This window comes from Zonotrichia leucophrys, chromosome 2 (assembly GCF_028769735.1).
Source record: "Zonotrichia leucophrys gambelii isolate GWCS_2022_RI chromosome 2, RI_Zleu_2.0, whole genome shotgun sequence".
Taxonomy (NCBI): Eukaryota; Metazoa; Chordata; class Aves; order Passeriformes; family Passerellidae; genus Zonotrichia; species Zonotrichia leucophrys.
The window spans coordinates 71,205,945-71,225,346 of record NC_088171.1 but is presented as its reverse complement, the minus strand read 5'-3'; the positions used below and the strand labels follow the sequence as shown (position 1 = coordinate 71,225,346).

The window sequence follows — 19,402 nt, the reverse complement described above, 5'->3', positions numbered from 1 at the left end:
CATGCTAAGGAAGTGAAATCAATGTGTTGGTTTCAGCAGATGAAACAAAAATCCATAAATGTCCCATTTCATGGAGGATATTTTATCAGGGTTTTCATAGGAGTATTTAAGAATACTTGCAAGAGCAGTTGAATAATGTGAATTTAGAGTAGATTTCAGAAAGTTAGATTTCACTAAAGTAACCAATGTATATTTAGCTTTAAGATTTTAAGTGAGATTTATTCTTTATAGTAGTAATTTTGTTCTGTATCTACAAATTGCAATCAGATTTAAAAGATTTTAGTTTAATGTATAAGTAGTGTTATTTAGAGTGGTGTTGAGGCGGGTATTATTTTAGAAATGTTCTTTCAAGTCTTTTTGAATTAAAGCAGCATTTGCAGGAGAGAAAATTCTATGCAGTCCAAAAAGATAAGTTAAATAAGTTAAATCCTCTGACTTCTCATAACTTTAAATGGGCAAAAATTTTAAGTAAAAATAATGTGATCTAACATGAAGATTCTAGAGGGAAAGAAGCTCTCAGCTGAACAAAGTTAGTTGTTCATGCAATTTAATTTGTCAAGTTCCTTTAATGCAGGTTTTCAGTTCATGCTGTGTTGTGCTACACTTATTTAAAAACAACCACAGTTACTCTTAAAAAAGTATTTAAGAAATGGAAATGTTCAAAGTATTTAAATTTATTTTTCATTTCTCTTTCTCTCCTTTTAGATTTTTTAAGTGATTGGTAGGATATTTCCATGTTGTCTCCTGTGTCATAAATTCTCTAATCTATATCATAATAATTGAGTTGAATATTCCCAGTATATCTTCCAGAGTCACAGAATGTTAGAATGCAGTTCAAGTTGTGTCTTGGTCATCTTTGGAGATGAAAAATAGAGCATGGAGTAGAATTCTTGTAAAATGAAAAAAAACCAAAAAAAGCTTGTCAGGAGTTGGCTAGCTTAGGCACTGCTCTGAAATGGAGTCTTGCTCTGTGTTTAATATAAATAGAGCTCCTGCTGTTTAGGAAAATACAGGTTGAGCAGTGAGGATGTTGTCAGTGGTGTTTCCACAGGTCCACAAGAACATCATGATTAGATCTCTTGGAATATCTGCAAGAAGAAATTTGCACCTCCCTGCAAAATCATTCTAAACAACCACAGGTTTTTCCAGGTTTTGTATAATTTCTCCTACTAATGTTAGATGTGTTTCCCACTGTCACCTGCTTATTTGTCTCAAATTAGTAATTCACAAAAAGTCTTTCTGCTGAAAATAATTCCTAAGTACACAGCAGGCGTGCAAGGTAATCTCCAGATTACTTGCCCATGTTTTTTTCCAGACACTTAGGTTTTTTCTTCTTTTTTTCCTGACCTCCCAGTGGGATGTTTCTGTCTCTAAGATATTAAATCACTTAAAAAACTGTCTGGCTTCCAAATTCAGTTGGAGTAAAAGCTCACATCAACAAGGTCAAGGGAAGGGACTTCCAGACAATGTTTTAGAAACATTTGGTTCTTCTGGGAATGAATACCATGGGCTTTGTAGGCATATTTAGAAAGGAGGAGGCCTTCACTGTGAAGATCCTTCTATTTTCTCTCCATGTTTTACACAGTATTTTCTTTGTAATTTGTTCTTTTAAGGGGTTTTAATTACTCCAAAAAGAAAATTCAGCTTCAAAGATTACTTTTGTATGGGGAAAAAAAATCATGAAACCTTTACAAAAATCAGATAATTGTCAGTCAACACAAAATCTGTCTGCAGTCACCTTTACCAATATATGTTTCTCAATGTTTATTTTTTCCAACTTGTGCACAAAACTGTGTGGATGTTTAATAGGAAATTTTAATCTTTAACTCCGTGGCATTTTTTCATAGGAGCTTTATTCCATAGTTGTCTGTGGAGCTTCAGTTCAGTAGGCAGTGAAAACAGTTGAAACCATGATTGTCCTCTAATTCTGGTTACAGGTGACCTGCATATGTTAATTGTCATCTTTGCAGAGCTTTTCATTTTATGTGCTGATTCTCCCCTGATTTTTCCTAGCAGGAAAATAATTCTAACTTTTGTAGACCTTCACTTTCCTCAAGTCACTTAAGACATCAGGACTCGAAAGTATCTTTTCTAACTGTTTTGATGTTATATGATTTTAGATTTATCTTCTTAGTTTCTTATGCAGTAAATGAATGTATGCCCAAAGCAATTTTACTTTGTTTGGTTTTCCCCTACCCACAACTTTTTAGGAATTGATCCCACTCATACTGTGTACAGCCTGCCTCCATCCTGAACCCAAAGAGAGAGATCAGCTTCTGCACATACTGTTCAATTTGATCAAACGACCAGACGATGAGCAAAGGTGTGTTTGCGCTTGTGTGATATGGGACAAGCAGGAACTTTTTTCTCTGTGCAAGCAGCAGAACTTGTAAAAATTGGATATGATTGGGTGGTATTAAACAAGTTTTGTTTAGCTGGTGTTTTGCTTATATAGTGTTGACAAATTTATGCCAAGTTCAGGAGTTTCCATTTCCATGATCTGTACTTCCAGTTACTGAATTGTAAGAATGTGCTTATAAGCTACAGTGTAATTTCAGTTCCTTTTTCTGTTCAAAGATGAATTTAAACTGTTTTGCTAAAATTATCTTTAACATCATAATTCTTAGCACCAGTTGATGTAGAAATCAAAACAGCTTTTATTTTAAAATCTGTGTTAGTGATCTACATGTTTGTTGAGATGACCACTACATTTCTTTAGGGAAAATAGTGCTCTTTCTACCTGTGGCTCATTAATATGGTGGGAGTAAAAAAATCAGAAGAGTGTAGCAGTGATCTAGGTCTGACAAGTGTTAAGGATGTTGTTTCATTTTGGTTAAGCTTCTGAAACAAATTACACCTTTTGTTCTATAAATTTAATTCTTCCCTAGTGCTCAGGAAAACTGACTTTGTACTGATCTTGATGAAAATATCCTTAAGGTTGAAAGACAGTGCCCAAGCTGGTATGTTTTCTTCTCTTAACTGTGGAATGACTTTCCATGTTTGATCTGTAGCTCTTCCATTATTTTCATTAGAGATGTTTTGGAAAGCATCTGTATCTATTGTTGCTCTAGGCTGTCTTCAGACAAAATAGGCTTTATCAAATAGGTGGAAAGCATTTCTTTTGGAGACTCTCCAAAACTGAAGTGTTCAGGCATCTTTTTAAACCATTCTCATGGTAAAATTTAGAGATTAGGTATAATTGAAAGCCATGGCTTTGGAGACAAAAAAAAGAAGCTTAAACAAAAGCAACTTGTAGCATAGTGGCACCATGTAGATTGAAATTACAAAAAGATGCAGTCTTGGTTCTACTTCAGAGTCATTAGAAATCTGCTTCTGAAGTGTTCTAAATGTCCCAGTGGATTGAGAAGCTAAAATAATTTGTGGTTGAAGGGGAAGGAAATTGCATGTCACTTGGAGTCTCTTGTGATTAATTTGTTACAGGATTGGTGGCCTATCAAATCCTATCAAATAGACTTCTCATATCCCCCCCCATAGGTGCATTAGGTGTGTATATTCCAGCAGTTAAGAAAGAAGAAAAATCTTTTTTCCTTGAATTTGTTCCATTTTTGTTGCAAATTAGAGATTTATATATAGAAATAACTTGTTTCCATGTGAAATCTCGGAAAAATAGTCTGCCATAAACTCTAGGACAAAGCATGCATATACATAATATACATTTGCACACATAAAAATAACAAGTGCTTTTGAAGGTGCCATAATCAGATGGAAAACCAGTTAAGATTATATGAAATAAAAGAGATTCTGAATAGTAATTAAATAGAACATACTTTTTCAGAATTTAAGGGCGGTTATATTTATAGATTTCTATGGAAGTGTATTATGCATGCTTTGTTTTTATCTAAATATATTTAAATATTTTAGAAGTCTTATGCAATATGAAGTGAGCAAAGACATTGAGGTTTAGTCACCAAAACGATGATGTTGATTATCTCATTACTTGTTTGCCTTCTGCTGTACTGTACAGGCCTACTACATTGTACCTTGCTGTAGCAGCTGATTAGTTGACATTTTTAATTTGCTAAATGAGAGAGACTGAAATGTGACATTGCATTTCTAAGAATTAACCCATTAAAAGAAATATTTTGTTTTACAATGTCCAATATCTGAAGTATGGTAAAGATTGTGCAGAAAGACTGGATTATACCTCTTGCCCATTTGAGATGCATTTTGGTGTTTGGCATATTTCTGTAGTCTTGCACGCTAACATTGGATTTGACAAGGCCACTTGTATCCTCATGGCTTTGCTCATCAATGTTCCGTTCAACTTTTAAGAATGCTTATCAAATGCTCTTCTGCAAAGGAGCAAAAATGTGTTCATGTAACCTCCTTTTTGTACAGTTATGTGAGTTTTGGAGGCTAGGACTCATGATGAAGTGAGATTAATGTTTGACTCTAATAGGACAAGATTAAAACATTGCTTCAATCGCCTCTTATTCAGATCCTTACAGCTTTCATTTCCCTGAAATGCTGACTGTTATATGCTGATAAAATGGTCACAATAAAATATTTAAAATCTTATTCTAAAATATTTTTGAAATATCTTCAAATTCTCATCTTGGTAGGCAAGGCAAAAAGAAATCTGACTTAATTTTGAGATTTCATGGAACTTTAAAAAAAAAGTTTTGGTTTAAGAAAAAATATTTTGTTTTATCCCATTTATAAAACAGAAAATTTCAAGTGATTACTGTGTTCTGCTATTTTCTAATGTCTTGAAAATATAAATTCTCTTGCCCAGTTCTGTGATTGGGTGCAGTGTATAGGAACAAAGACAGTAATTCAAATGCCTATTTAGTTTGCAGTAGAACTTCGAATTACCACAGGCTTTTGTCTCCATATTGCTATCAGCTGTTGATTTCTTGAGTCTTATCTAAATTTTTTTTGTCTCCTTACTTTTTACCTTAATCAAAGGCCTAGTTCTGTGAATGTGGCAGAGAGGTAAAAAACCCAAACACACAAAACTCAGAAGAGATTGCTCTGATTGTTGGCGTAAAGAATGCTGGGATTAAAAAAACCCAACTTTTTGATAGGATCTTTCTCCTAAAAAGTTCTTAGTGAATGAGTCTTTTTTGGTGGAGTATGTTCTCTAAGGATTTAAAAGATAACCAGCAGAATCTCTGCCTTTCAACCTTAAGGGGATGCTATTGGTACAGAAAATATTTAGGAGTCTAGACATGACACTTAAATGGTAACAAATTAATTCTGGCTTACATTTCACAGAGGAATAATAAGAAACTCTGAGTAATGTCCTAGTCTTACTGAGGAAGTGATAAAATTGAGTCTCATGTCCACACATTATCATTTGAAACTGGGTATTTAATAATTCATGTAGGCTCTAAAGGTAAATAGAATTGGTGAATTGCATTCAAAGTTGGTACTATTCCAATCCTATCAACAGGAAAAATAGAAGTAGAAACATCTTAGCAAGATAGACACTCATTAAATAAAATAGCACAAATGACAATTTAGTACAATCTTACTGAAATTTTATATATGCCTCTGTGCCTATAAAATTGATGGGAAAATGGCAATTTCTTGCAAACTTTAATGAAAGGTTAAAGAGTATAAGAATATGAACACAAATAACAGGTGATAACAGATCCTACTGGTTGATTACTTGCTTTCATTTTTTAGTGGTCTTTAGAAGATTACTCACAAGAGTGAAGTTCAGTATTGTGTGAGAGATGACAGTAACTTGCATGTCAGAAGGTTGCAAAACTGTGTCATAAAAGAAATAAGCTGCTTGCTCTGAATAAAGTTCATTAAATCTCACAAATGCTTCTAAATAAAACCAGTTACTTCAGTGAAATACTGATAGTATGATAGTACTAGGTAATTTGGATCCTTTTACTGCATGATAATATTCAGTACTAAGAATTAAATGAGAACTTTTGTTAGAGACTGCCAATCTCAGATTTTAGAAAATCAGAAATACCCAAATCAGAGATTCTCAGACTAGTTTATGGAGTTGAGGATCTGCAAGATTTTGGAAAAGGCATTCTGAATATAAAACAAGGTAAAACATAGAATAGTTTGGGTTGGAAAGGATATTTGAAGGTCATGTAAGCAAATCTCCACCCTGCAATGAGCAGTGATATTAGTGGCTTTCAATTTAATATTTAGTCTTTAAGTCAGTGTGGATGGTGTGGAATCTTGACTGCAGACAACTACCTATTGCCTGTCAGCATGTGTTTTTCCTAACTTAGGAATATATGTTATATATTATAAAACTTTATAAACAGGTTAAAGCTTTACATTTATCTTTTCAGACAGATGATACTGACTGGGTGTGTGGCTTTTGCCCGACATGTTGGACCAACACGTGTAGAAGCTGAACTTTTACCACAGTGTTGGGAGCAGGTAACTGATTAGTGTTTGCTTTATGCTCCAAAATCAGTTAAAAGTTTATAAAGTTGAGTTTTACTTGTTCAAGGGGGAGGTTTTGGGTTTGGTTTTCAGAAAGATATTTGGATGTTCTTTGTTCTCATCGTATATATTTTTATTTAATATTAAAAATACCTCAGAAGCAGAAAGCTTATTAAAGACTATCTGGAGAGATTTTAGTTACCTGCTTGTACCTGAATAAGCTTGTTATATTGAAGTGTAGATAAGGACATGTTCATCATCAGTGTTGTGTGACATATTGCTAGGTAGGTACTTTTATAATTTTTGCTCTGCCTTCCAGCCTGTTGGAAATCCATTTTCATTCAAAGATTTTATTTACTGTTTTTTTTTTTTTTATGTTGTATTAAGTCCCTGGAGCAGTGGCCACACCAGCTAGTTTAAATTCTTAAACAGAAAATCAAAGACCAAAGTACTCACAAGCGAGTCTCTCATAGATGAGCATCTGTGTCACGAGCCTGAAGTTTACATCTCTTGTAGAATCACAGTGATCTTGTTCACAGATACTCGAAATTAATAGAAATAACTGAACAATCAGATGGAAATGTTTTTACTGTTTCATCTGAGGCATGGAAGCAGAACAACATGAGTTCAGGTGAAAATCTGTTGTATTTTCCTACCACAATGAAGGAAAGGGGGTTCATCATTGCCTGAGAAGACAATGAATAACTAAGCCATGACGGAGTGGGAATGCCTGCTTTGATGGCAGAGTCTTTCTGGTCTGGTAGTTTCCTACTGTTCCTTGCATAACACAGCAATCTGTGTTTCCCAATAAAGTCTAAGCTTTAATAACCTTAATGCTTTCTGACAGTAGAAGTATGAAATTATATGCAGCATTTGTGCTTGTTGTGAATGACTGATGTATCTGTTGATTAAGTGAAGGTCTCGTGGCAGTAGTAGTTTAAAAGGAGCTGTACAAAGACTTCTGTAATTTTGCCTAGTTTTGTAAGCAACATTTTGTTTTCTTAGTCCTTATGAAATTTAAACTGTGATTGAAAAAAAACTATCTCACCTCAGGAAGAGCACATTCTTCTCATCCACTTCTTGCTAATTGCTGATGCGAAAGAGAAACGAGTCCAACTGTACAAGTAGAGCATCTCAGACTGCCAAGTCATATGCATAGTGCACTTACCTAATGCAGTTTGCCAGGCTTTGTTTGGCAGTACTGAAACCAGATCATTATTTCCAGCTGAAATACCAGCTGAATCTCACTGTCACAAGTCTTGAGTTTGTAGAAGGAACTTTAGTATAAACATCATTTTCTGCTTTTTGCAGTAGATGTGTAAATCATGAAAAGGGTTCATGCTCTTGGTCTCCAACAAAAATCTGTTTACAGATGCAAAGGTCTGGGCCCTCAGGAAGTTCATCCTTTTCATTGATATATTGTGGAGCTCAGTTATCAGGCTAGTCTTTTTAAACTCTCTGCCTGCTCTTTTGCAGGTAAAATTTGGTAACTGACTAAGTTTAGTTGAAAGCTCTATGAATGCTAAAAGGGTTACTCAAAACTGGTGACCAGTTATTGGCTTCCAAAATTACTAAAGACAAAAGGAAAATAAATAATAATAAATATTTTAGTTACATTTCGTTTCCAAGGGCTACTCATCTTCTCTGAACACAAACCTGACAGAAATTTCAGTCTTTTTTTTCTCCAGTATGTGTTTGCAATATCAGGGGTGATCTTTGTATTGCCATGCCAGACTACCTAAAACCTGTAGGGGGATAGAATATAAGAAAATGAAGATAGTGCAGAAAGTAATCTTACCCCTAAGGAGTTTCAGCTGGGCCAATTATCAAAGATTAGGAGCAGGCCTGACTTTAACAGGCCACAGGTGTAACCAGTGAGAAGAAGAGTGCTACAAAAGAGTGGGGTGGCTGAGTGAGAAGGGAACTGGAGTCAGTTGGCTGCTTTGTGAAGAAGAAAGGGCCAGTGCTCTGAGGAGCTGCCCACAAGAAATACCAAGAAGGTATGGAACTCTTGTGATAATAAACAGTATAAAACCCCTACAATAAGATGACAATAAAAAGCTGCTGAAACTTGTCATTGCTGTTTCCCTCAGGTAGGCAGAGCTCCAGAAGGTGATGTGTGTCTATGTTGCCAGTGGGGAATTTGCATTTGAAAAGACGGCACATAAGTAAAAGATTTTATAGAATAATAAAGAGGGTTTGGAAGGGACCTTAAAGGCCATTAGCTCCAAGTCTCATCCAGCCTGGCCTTGAACACTTCCTGGGATGGGGTGTCCATGGCTTCTCTAGGCAACCTGTTCAGTGCCTCACCACCTTCACAGCCTAGTAGGTTTTAAAGCAGCCTCTTACTTGTCCATAATATTTTTCATCTGAGATCTCCATACTTCCAAGAAATTATTGCACGTGCTCTACTGATGAATGAATGCAAAATAATGATAGACACACTCAAAGAACATTCTCATGCTTGAGACTTCAGTTTAGTCCTGAAGCTTATAATTTGTTAATTTAAGTCTCTTTGAAATCATCTTTTCCACACTTGATTCTTGAGAGTTCTCAGTAATTTCATACCAGAGCAGTCAGAGTCAGGCATCATTGTTGAGTGTGCTGAGCCAGTCATCTCAGAAAGTTGTCAGTTTGGTTGTGTTGTTTTTTCTATGTAAATACATCTTGGCTATTTCCAGCCACATTCTTGTCCTTTGGGAGCGCCTTGTAAGGCTGATTGCTCCAACAGCTTCCCAGGAGCTGGTGTGAGGTAGGCTGCCCTGTGTTTGATTGGGTTCTCTGTCTTACCCTTCCTGAGGGTAGCAGTGACATTAGCTTCCAGTCCTCAGGGATTTCCCCCATTGCCACAACATTTTCTTAATTGTCAAGAGTGTTCTTTGAATGACATCAGATGTGAGCACTCATGGATACATCCCCATCAGGGCCCAAGACTAGTGTATGTCCAATTTCTTCAATATTTCCTGGCTGCTAGTTTCTGCTAAAGGTCCTCCTGGTGCCAGAATTTGGCACGGATTTTAGGGACCTCAGACTACTGAAGGCAAGTCTTTCAAGACAGAGACAAAGAAGGCAATGAGTACTTTGGTCTTTTTTCATGGTGAGATGGTTGCCTCACCGAGGCTATACACTACATAGCAAGAAAGAGGCAATTGCACCAAATGCTGCATATCCTATTTTATTTGACAGCATGAAAAAGATCATATTTTACTCTCAGCATGGTACCACAGACTTTTTTATTCACAAAATATTGAAATACTTCATTGTTTCATTGTACAACCATTACAGCCACTAAATCTGGCTCCACCAGAATGCACGTTTGATTACGAAATGTTAATGATAAATATTAAATTTGAAAGGCAGAGTTTTCAAGCAGCTTTTGAGTAGAAAGGGGAAATATCACAGGATCAAGAGGTTCTGGTAATATGAATTGTTTTTAGAGCTGTGATATATATATGCTGGGCTTCAGAGCAGAACTTTAATAGAAGGCAAATGTGTTTCGGCTTCCACAGGTGTTTTCTTCTGACTGTGATTGCTTAGCAAGACCTGGGCAGCTCTGCTACACTGCTTTGCTCAGAGCACTAGAGGGCACTTGTGCAGCTCTTGGAGAAACAGTGCTCCTGAAAGTCTTCATAAGACAAAATATTTTGTGCCATGCCAGTTCAGGACTTACGCAGATTCTTTAGAGTACAGCAGCCCATACACTGCTTTCCTTTTTATTGCTTATATGGCTTCTCACATACATATTTGCTTCTCTGACTCTTTCCCTACTATAAGCTATGTCTTTTAGGACAGCTGCCTCACTTTTATGCCTCAGTGCAAGAATTTGAGGCTGCTTAGTACCCAGGTGCAACTTCTGTGAGCTCAGTCAGTGTTTATTGAAGAGGTGCAGACACACCCCTCTAACAGGGTGTGCACCCCTCTGCAGTTCACTCTAACCACATTTTGAATGCTGGTTACTGCAGAGCAAACAGTCCATCTGTTTCTCTTTACCAGATCAACCACAAATACCCAGAGCGACGGCTGCTGGTAGCAGAATCCTGTGGAGCTCTAGCACCTTACCTTCCAGTAAGTATTAATAGACTCCAAATACCTGCTAGGGAAAGCAGGGTACAAATCTGATGCATAATGTAAGCATTCTTTATCATTTTAAATATCACCAAGTGTGTATATTATGCACAGACAGTCACATTGTCATCTACTTTATATCACACATGAGATTCATTAAGTCACTTAAGGAGATAGTTTGTTACAAATACAGGTTAATCTAGCTATAAAATGTTTCTAAAAACAATGTGAATATTCATTTCAGTAAAAATGAGGTAAAGAAAAGATAGTTAGGACCAATTAAGGAAACAATCTATGAAAAAGGAATTGGCACCCCGCTGTAGTGTTCTTCAGACACTGTGGAATGTTACATCAAGAGTGCCGCCAGTTGGAAGAAGCAGTGAAATTATGTCAGTGGTAAACTAGAATTTCAAGCTTCAGAGAAAGGGTGGGGGAAGGGAACTTAAATTAAAATCCAATTTAGCAATGCAGTGATTACTTAAAGTCTAGGCCTATAGTAGTTTTACTGCTGTAAGTTATTTTTGGTTCCTTGCGAATGAAAGGACCTTAGTTCTGTGCTTAGTCGGACAAAAGTCTCTCTAATGAAGCTGCTGACATTTTATATTCATTCATTGTGAAAGCTGAACATGTAATATTCATAAAGGATTTTATGGTTGGAGGAAGGAATTTTGTGAGCACTAATAGGTGTGGGAACTTTTTAGTATAGTTGATGCAAATCCACATTTCTTGTTTCATTGCCTTTAACAAATATGTTTCTCATTTACAAACAGAAAGAAATTCGTAGTTCCTTAGTACTTTCCATGCTGCAACAAATGCTAATGGAAGATAAGGCAGATCTGGTACGAGAAGCTGTGATCAAAAGCCTTGGCATCATTATGGGCTATATTGATGATCCAGATAAATATCAACAGGTATCGTTTGGTTTGGGTTCTGTATGTGTAAAATGCTTTCTATAGATATTTCATAAATAATGAAGGAGGTTGTATAATAATAGATGACTTTTTAAATTCCTGCATTTTTCTTAATTCTTTCCAGTTACTTTAAAAAATTGATTATTTATATTAATGTTGATTTTACTGTATCACCAAGACAAAACAGAAAAACTACAAGTAGCTGTAGAATTTCAGGTGTAAGCCTTATATAGAAGCTGCTCTAGTAGTTCATAATTTGCCTTTAAGAGCATATCACTTTTCTGCCCATCTGATATTATTAGCCAGTTTGACATCCCCACTTAGTAGTACAGATTCATTTGCTGCAACAAAGTCTACCTATAATTCAGCTTAATGCTGAACAATAATGTTTCACATAATTGAAAATAAAGAACTTTTCCCTTTGAGTATTTGAATGTGTATATCAGTTTTTGGGAAATAATTGCATTCATTACTGTCTTTTACCAGGGTTTTGAACTGCTGCTTTCAGCTTTAGGGGACCCTTCAGAACGTGTGGTTAGTGCAACACATCAGGTATTTTTACCTGCTTATGCTGCCTGGACAACAGAACTGGGAAATTTACAGTTCCATCTTATACCTACACTGCTTAATAAAATTGAAAAATTGCTCAGGGTATGTACTCAGCTGTTTCTACAGTGGAGAATTTTCTTTGTATTCTTCACTTGTACTTTGGAAGAAGAAAAAAAACCCACCAAACCTCCCCCAAACTAAACATACTCTTCTTTAATACTGATCTGTTTTATATCTTAATAGCATTGCCCCATGTCTAAATTGTGTAGATTTTGGTAAACTGCAGTTTTTATTAAATAAGCAAGAAAAGTAGATTTGAATGGTTAAGTTAGGTCGTTTCCAGTTATGATCCAGTTTTCACATCTCATTTGATAGATAACTCAGAAGTTCTGAAAAAATTGTGTGCCTCATAGCTATCTAACACGCTTGAAAGAAGATGCTTGCTCTCAGAGTATGGGTGACTTGTTTATTCAGTTTAGATGCCTTTGTCACTGAGGCAAAGGATCCACATTTCCAAAATGTGCTGAAAAATGTTCTTTCAAAATATCAGTCTGTTCATCAGGATGAACTGTTAAATGCCAAAGGTTATATTGCCTGAATCTTTTCAGCAGAGGTGACCTAAGAGTGGCAATATATGCTCATGATTAGGCTAAGTTGCTTTATAATTAGTGTGTCTGGGTAGAAGCTCATCGCAGATGTGCTGATGCCTTGCCAGGGAATACACACCTAAGGAATAGATCTTCCAAAGTAAAAACTTCCAAATTAATGTCCAGATGTGCTGATGCCTTGCCAGGGAATACACACCTAAGGAACAGATCTTCCAAAGTAAAAACTTCCAAATTAATGTCCTGTTTGTTTCAGGAAGGAGAACATGGCTTGGATGAACATAAGCTCCACATGTATCTGTCTGCCCTGCAGTCTTTGATTCCTTTTCTGTTTGCACTGGTGCTACAGAATGCACCTTTTACAAGCAAGGCTAAACTTCAGGGAGAAGTACCACAAATAGAAGGTAAATTATTCGTTTCTGGATTTTTATATTGGTCTACCTTAGTAAATTCTTAAGTAATACTTCCTTTTTTCACCCCTTGCTATGCTTGAGATACCTGATTATCACAAAAAACCTTTAATTTATTTTTCTCTACTTCTTAGAAGAAGCTTTTAGAAAGCAAAGCAATTTTTAATTGTACTTCCTAAAGGTTCCTAAAGAACTGATTTCCATTAATAGCCAATAATAGCTCAGGAGGGCTGGCCTCAGATTCAGTTAATTCTTACAAATTTATGGAGTGGGAAAAACACAGCAAAATGCAGCAGCATCACCATCTGTTATCTGTGTAATATCCTAGAAGACCATCCCATCCCTGAAAGTGTCCCAGGCCAGGCTGGATGGAGCTTTGAGCAACCTGGTCTAGTGGAAGGTGTGCCTGCCCATGGTAGTAGGGTTGGAACTAAGTGATCTTTAAGGTGCCTTCCAGCCCAAACCATTCCATGACTGAATGGCCTCATGGTGAAGTTGTCCTTAGATCAGCAAACCTAGCCTGTGGAGTGTTTTCTCCTGTTGCAAATACTTTAAAGATGTTATTGGTAACACCTGCCACCATGCTGATAATAGTGCTGTGTGTGAAGATGCAAAGGAAAAGTAACAAAGGAGAATTTGGAAAGTAGCTAGTGGTACATTACTGCTGATACTCCTTTGAAAATGGATGCCATGGTAAGGCTCATCTGTCTGACTTGAGTAATTTGAAGATGAGCACTTTTTCTGGGTGGCTACTACTTAAATAACAAATTCAAAAATTTCAGGTTTCAGCCTAGTCTTCTCCATGCTGAGCAAGCACAGCTCTTTCAGCCTTTCTGCATAGGAAAGGTGCTCTGTCCTTTTGTTCACACTTTTGTAGCCCTTCTTCGGACTTGGTCTAGTAGGTCCATGTCTTTCCTGTGCTGGGGACCCCAGAGCTGGATGCAGCACTCCAAGTGGAGTCTCATGAGAGAGAAGCAGAGGGCTAGAATTACCTTCCTCATCCTGCTGCCACGCTGTTTTGGATGCAGTCCAGGATAGTGTTGGTTTTCTGGTCTGTGAGCAAATATTGCTGGGTCATGTCCAGTTTTATCATTGACCAGCACCCCCAAGTCTGCTCTCAATCCCTTCCTATCCCCCAGCCTGCATTGCCCTGACCCAGCAGGGGTGCTTGCAGCACCTTGTACTTGGCCTTGTTGAGCCTCATGACATTCCTATGGGCCCATTTCTCAAGCTTGTCCAGGTCCCTCTAGATGGCACCCTGTCCCTTAGGTGTGTCACTGCACCACTAGCTTGGTCATCTGCAAACTTGCCAAAGGTGCACTCAATCCCTTTGTCTTTGGTGAAGAGAGTGAACATTACTGGTCCCAGTATGGACCCCCGAGAGGCACAACTTGTCACTGATGTCCATCTGGACATTAAAGCATTGACCACTGTCCTCAAGGTGTGGGCATCCAGTCAATTCCTCATTGACTGAGAAAGCTGATCTATCAAATTCATATTTCTCCAGTTTGGAGGGGATGTTTTGGGAGACTGTCAGAGGCTTTACAGCAGTCCAGATAGGTGACATCTGCAGCTCTTCCCTGTTCACAGATACTGTCATCCATCATAGAGGGCCACCAGGTTGGTGAGGCAGGGTTTGACCTTGGTCAAGCTGTGCTGGCAATAATAATAACATAATCTCCCTGTATTTTCTCTTTTTAACTGAGGGTTACATAATCTCTTCAGAAATTACTTTAACTCACTGATTTTTAAAAAGCAAACACATAACCTTGTAGAGAAGGCACTTAATGAGTTTCACAGTCTCTTAGCTGTTGTTTCTGGCATCACCCCCGTGGTATTTTCATCATCTTTCATTCATGATTGCTTGTTCTCTGCTGTTACAGTCACTAGGTTTCCCCGACCTGTGTCGCCTCTTCAGGACGTCGCTGTCATCATTGGAAGCCGCGAACAATTGGCGGTGCTGTTGCAGCTGTACGATCATCAGCTGGAACATGAGGGCACCACAGGCTGGGAGACTCTGCTATGGGTAGTCAATCAGCTGTGAGTTCATTTGTGTCTTAGGGCACCTAATCTTAAAATGTGTCAAAATTAATAGTTCTTAAGCATGGTCTGTGGCATTCACATTCGCTGAAAAAATTGCTTCGCCCAGGATTTTTCTCCTGGGAAGCTGAGAAACCTCAGAGAGAAGGAAAACAATTCTTATCTCATTTGCTTCTCCTCTGTTGTGCTCATGTGTGGAATGTTTAGAGATTGTTTACACACAGATGATTGTTTCATTGTTCTCCAGTGTGAGTTGTTTTGACTTATTGGCCAATTGGTGCCAAGCTGGGTCGAGACTCTGGAAAGAGTCATGAGTTTCCATTATTATCTTTTTAGCATTCAGTAAGTATCCTCTCTGTATTCTTTAGTATAGCATATATTCTTTAATATAATATAGAATTATAAAGTAATAAATTAGCCTTCTGAGAATAAGGAGTCAGATTCATTAGTCCTGCCTTTGTCGAGGCATTTCCCTGGAAATACAATACATGGTCATGTTTAACAATTACTGAATATAAGAATGCTATGAATGATTGCATTTGAGAATTACCAAAGAGGAAAACTTAATTTACTTTAGGCATTTTAATTTTCATGCTGAATTGCCTTTGATTTTATTCAGAAAATATCAAGTCTAGCAGAATATGTAACTATTTGCTCTGAAAACTTCTTTCTTTTATTTTTGCATCAGTATACTTAATTCTCTTGCAAAGTACAGATTGTTGTATTCCATCTCGTGATAGCAACAGATGTTTGAAAATATGGGTCAGACTTTTCTGGCACTTAAACCCTTGCTTTCTTCACGGGTCAGGAATTGTACAGAACATGTAGCTAACTTTATTAGAACCAGTAGTGCTCTGTGTGTGCATGTATTTATTAATATAAGCAATAAATCTACACAAATGCAGATGGACAAAAGCAATAAGTCAGAGTAGTGTTTAATATCCTTTTGTTTTCTGATTTTTAGGCTACCACAGCTTATAGAAATAGTTGGCAAGATCAATGTAGCATCAACTGCCTGTGTCCATGAATTCTCTAGATTTTTCTGGAGACTTTGTAGGACATTTGGGAAAATTTTTACAAACACTAAGGTAAGATATTACTTGAAATATTCTATACCCTTGATAACATATATTCTCTATATTTACAGTATGTTGGAACACTCACAGTTTGTGACCATTTATATTTTCATGTCACATTGATGCTTTTCCATAAGTACATTTAAACCTGCTATTTTTAGAGCTGTCTTTGTGTCCTTTTCTGGTTTTGGTAATTTTGGAATTGCCTTCTGTCTTGCCTAACCAGGGACACTTTTTTTTTAAACTATATTCTTCATATTTCTTTTGTGAATGACAGAGAGAGTAGGAGAGATCGTCCTAATTCTGGTTATTTAACAACTTTCTTCAGAGCACCATACTGTTCACTCTTTGCAGTGTACATAAGTACTCCAGCTTTACTTGATTTGAAAATTTGAAATTGATGCCTTCCCAGACTGAAATATTTTTTGGAGGTGGTATCTAAACATTTTTATCAAGGAATTATATCGTTTTTGTCAATAAAATAACTTCTGAATAAAATTTAAAAATACTTCAAGGGAAATTGTCAAACATGAGAGGATTACCTAAAGATAAAACTCTGTTGGCAGTATGTGCTAACTCCAGAGAGGGGATTGTTGTTGTTTTGTTTTGGGGGATTTTTTTCCTTTGTTTTGCAATTCTTTTTATTTTTCTAAGTTAATTGACACTGGTAACAGGTCAATTACCATTGACCAGTTCTTACATGAGATTAATCATCCTTTGCATAGGTAAAACCACAGTTCCAGGAGATCTTAAGACTGTCTGAGGAAAATATAGGTAAGTAGCTTTTTACTGAAATAAATTGATCTTAACTGCAGCAGGAAAAACTTTCATTCTTTTGTTCAAGTAACATTGTGAAGTTGCAGTTCTCAAATTTGTTATTTTTGTGAAATGTTGAAAAATCTAGTCTTAATCTGAATGGAACACTCTGAAGTTGTAGATTGTGTGTAGGGTAAAAAAAAATCTCAAATCCAAATACCTCTTGAGTATTATTTGAGCACATTTCTGTAGATATGCATATAAATTCTTTGTGTATATATCAAAAGGTGATTGAATCCATAATACTTAAATACACACATGTAAGTCTACTATAGATAATATATGTGTCCTATGCTCATGTGTATGTATAAAACCAAAAATCTTCACTGTGTTTCATTAGATTCCACAGCAGGAAATGGAGTGCTAACAAAAGCCACAGTTCCCATCTATGCAACAGGGGTCCTTACATGTTATATTCAGGTAGGACTGGGTTTCTGTTTCTTTGTTGTATAGTAGTGTGTGAAACTTATTTTTAAAAAATACCTAAACATTGCTGTGTTCATTGAAAACTTACTGTTCTTGTGTGTTGAAGGTAGGTAGATGAATGGGCAGCTGTAAATATATTTACAAAGTTTTCTAGTCAGGTGGTGATGGACATTTAGATCATGTGTTACCATGCCCCTCTATCAAAATTCTATTAATGTTGTTCCTGAAATGGGTTCTCAGCCATTTAACTGTGAACTTGGCAAACGTCATGGTGCAAAACAGGTACTGAAACAGGTAAATTGCCATTTGAAGCCTAGTGGGAGTCTTAAATTTTCATGTTACCTAGTACTAAAACAAGCACACTATTAATCTTACCTAATCTTCCAGCAATGAGCAGCCAAGGTCTAGTACTCACATATCTTACAAGAAAAAAAAGAAATACTTCATAATCTTACAAAATTTTAGTGCATTTAATTTATAAACTTTCAGGAGTCATAAATGTGCTTAAGTACTGTTCTTAGAAGTTTCTTTAAGAAAAGAATTTAAGCATGAGTATGTGCTTAGTAGATGAAACACCATCTCGTGTGTTTGCTTTGAAAGGCTCTTGTTCTTTAAACACATTTTTGAAGTTCCTAGGAAAATTGTTAAATGCCTAATCTCGTTTGTTCTTTTCCATAGTTTGTGTCCTCTGCAGCTGTAGGTTGCCATCATAACCTCAGCAATCCTTCTGCACATTGATCACTGTGTGATAACTCCCTTCCTCCCTTCTTTCAGGAAGAAGACCGCAAGCTGTTAGTTGGATTCCTAGAAGATGTAATGACCATGCTTTCACTGTCCCATGCTCCTCTTGATAGCCTGAAAGCTTCCTTTGTGGAACTAGGGTAAAGAATATACCTTGGGGTTAACTACATCTAGATACATTAGAAGCTTTTAATAAAAAGCTGCTAATCTATTTGTAATTTTTAATAACTGTGATGCTTTGGATGAATAAAGGGTATACTTGCTTTTTTTCCCTTCTGTAAATGTAATTTCTAGGTTAAAAATGTAGCAGTTAAAAAAAAAAATGAAGTGTGGAAGAGGAGCACCAAAATCCAAACAAAAAATTTCCACAAAAATAACTCATTGAGAATACAACGGAAATTAATTTTTTATTTACCATACTATTGTCATTTGTTCTAGATATGTATTTGCATTTAATACAATTAATTTAAAATTATGTTCTTAAAGTTGAGCTTGGATTCGGTTAATTAACTTGTAAAAAGAACATGTTTTCTAGACTGCAACATGGTGTAATTCTTTCAGAATGAGAGAAGTATTTTGTATCCTTCAGAAAGGATAAATGCTGGAGTTTTAGATTTGTTGAACTCTGCAATTTTTAGGTAAAGAGCACATCCAGGGCTTGGGAGTATTTTTGTTTGATCAGTTGCCCAACTGTTTTCTTCTAGTGCAAACCCAGCTTATCATGAGCTACTATTAACTGTTTTGTGGTATGGAGTTGTCCATACTTCTGCTCTTGTTCGGTGTACAGCTGCTAGAATGTTTGAGGTAAGTGTTGTCCAAACTGTTTTTCACTTTTTTAAAAACTAGAGTTTATTTTTTAAAACAGGGATCAATCAGACAATGTTTCTACATTCTTAATAATTGCAAAAACTTAAATAAGCTGTGTACTGTGTGATGGAGCAGGAGGTCGTTGTTCAGTTGTTTCTGTATCTGTTCTATGTTCAGCAGCACATCTTTCTATAGGTCTGTAGTTAAATATAAGCATCTCTGAGTTTTAACTTCTGCTTTTGCTATTCAACACATCATCAGTAGTCTAATATACAACTTAACATTTTCAGTAGGTCTCGTGTATGCTCATGCAATGCACTTGCATTGTAATTCAAACTAGTTTTCTTTGTACCAGATATGGTGGTGAAGACACAAATATAATTCTGTATTTTTTGTAGAAATTAAAAGAATTTTAAAATAATTTACAGTTAGTTTACTTGCCTCCTAATGACAGCTTAATTTTTCCCTTAGTATCTATAAATTTTGGTCAGAATAAAGACTGAAATGTGTACCTAGTAAGTTTGCTTTTATTTTCACATCACATCTTTGTTTCATCAAATGTTCATTTTAAA

The 19,402-nt window shown here is 36.3% G+C and overlaps 1 protein-coding gene across 3 annotated transcripts in view; it reads left to right on the top strand.

Moving 5' to 3' along the window:
* RELCH (RAB11 binding and LisH domain, coiled-coil and HEAT repeat containing) overlaps window positions 1–19,402 on the top strand; it is a 77,543-nt gene that overhangs the window by 40,805 nt on the left and 17,336 nt on the right. For all 3 annotated transcript variants that reach the window (XM_064705426.1, XM_064705427.1, XM_064705425.1), the window contains 12 exons: window positions 2,211–2,323; window positions 6,288–6,378; window positions 10,378–10,449; window positions 11,220–11,360; window positions 11,847–12,011; window positions 12,771–12,918; window positions 14,808–14,964; window positions 15,929–16,052; window positions 16,766–16,814; window positions 17,197–17,276; window positions 18,057–18,163; window positions 18,728–18,827. In XM_064705426.1, the coding sequence (XP_064561496.1) occupies window positions 2,211–2,323; window positions 6,288–6,378; window positions 10,378–10,449; window positions 11,220–11,360; window positions 11,847–12,011; window positions 12,771–12,918; window positions 14,808–14,964; window positions 15,929–16,052; window positions 16,766–16,814; window positions 17,197–17,276; window positions 18,057–18,163; window positions 18,728–18,827 (1,347 nt within the window). The remainder of the gene's footprint in view (window positions 1–2,210; window positions 2,324–6,287; window positions 6,379–10,377; window positions 10,450–11,219; window positions 11,361–11,846; window positions 12,012–12,770; window positions 12,919–14,807; window positions 14,965–15,928; window positions 16,053–16,765; window positions 16,815–17,196; window positions 17,277–18,056; window positions 18,164–18,727; window positions 18,828–19,402) is intronic.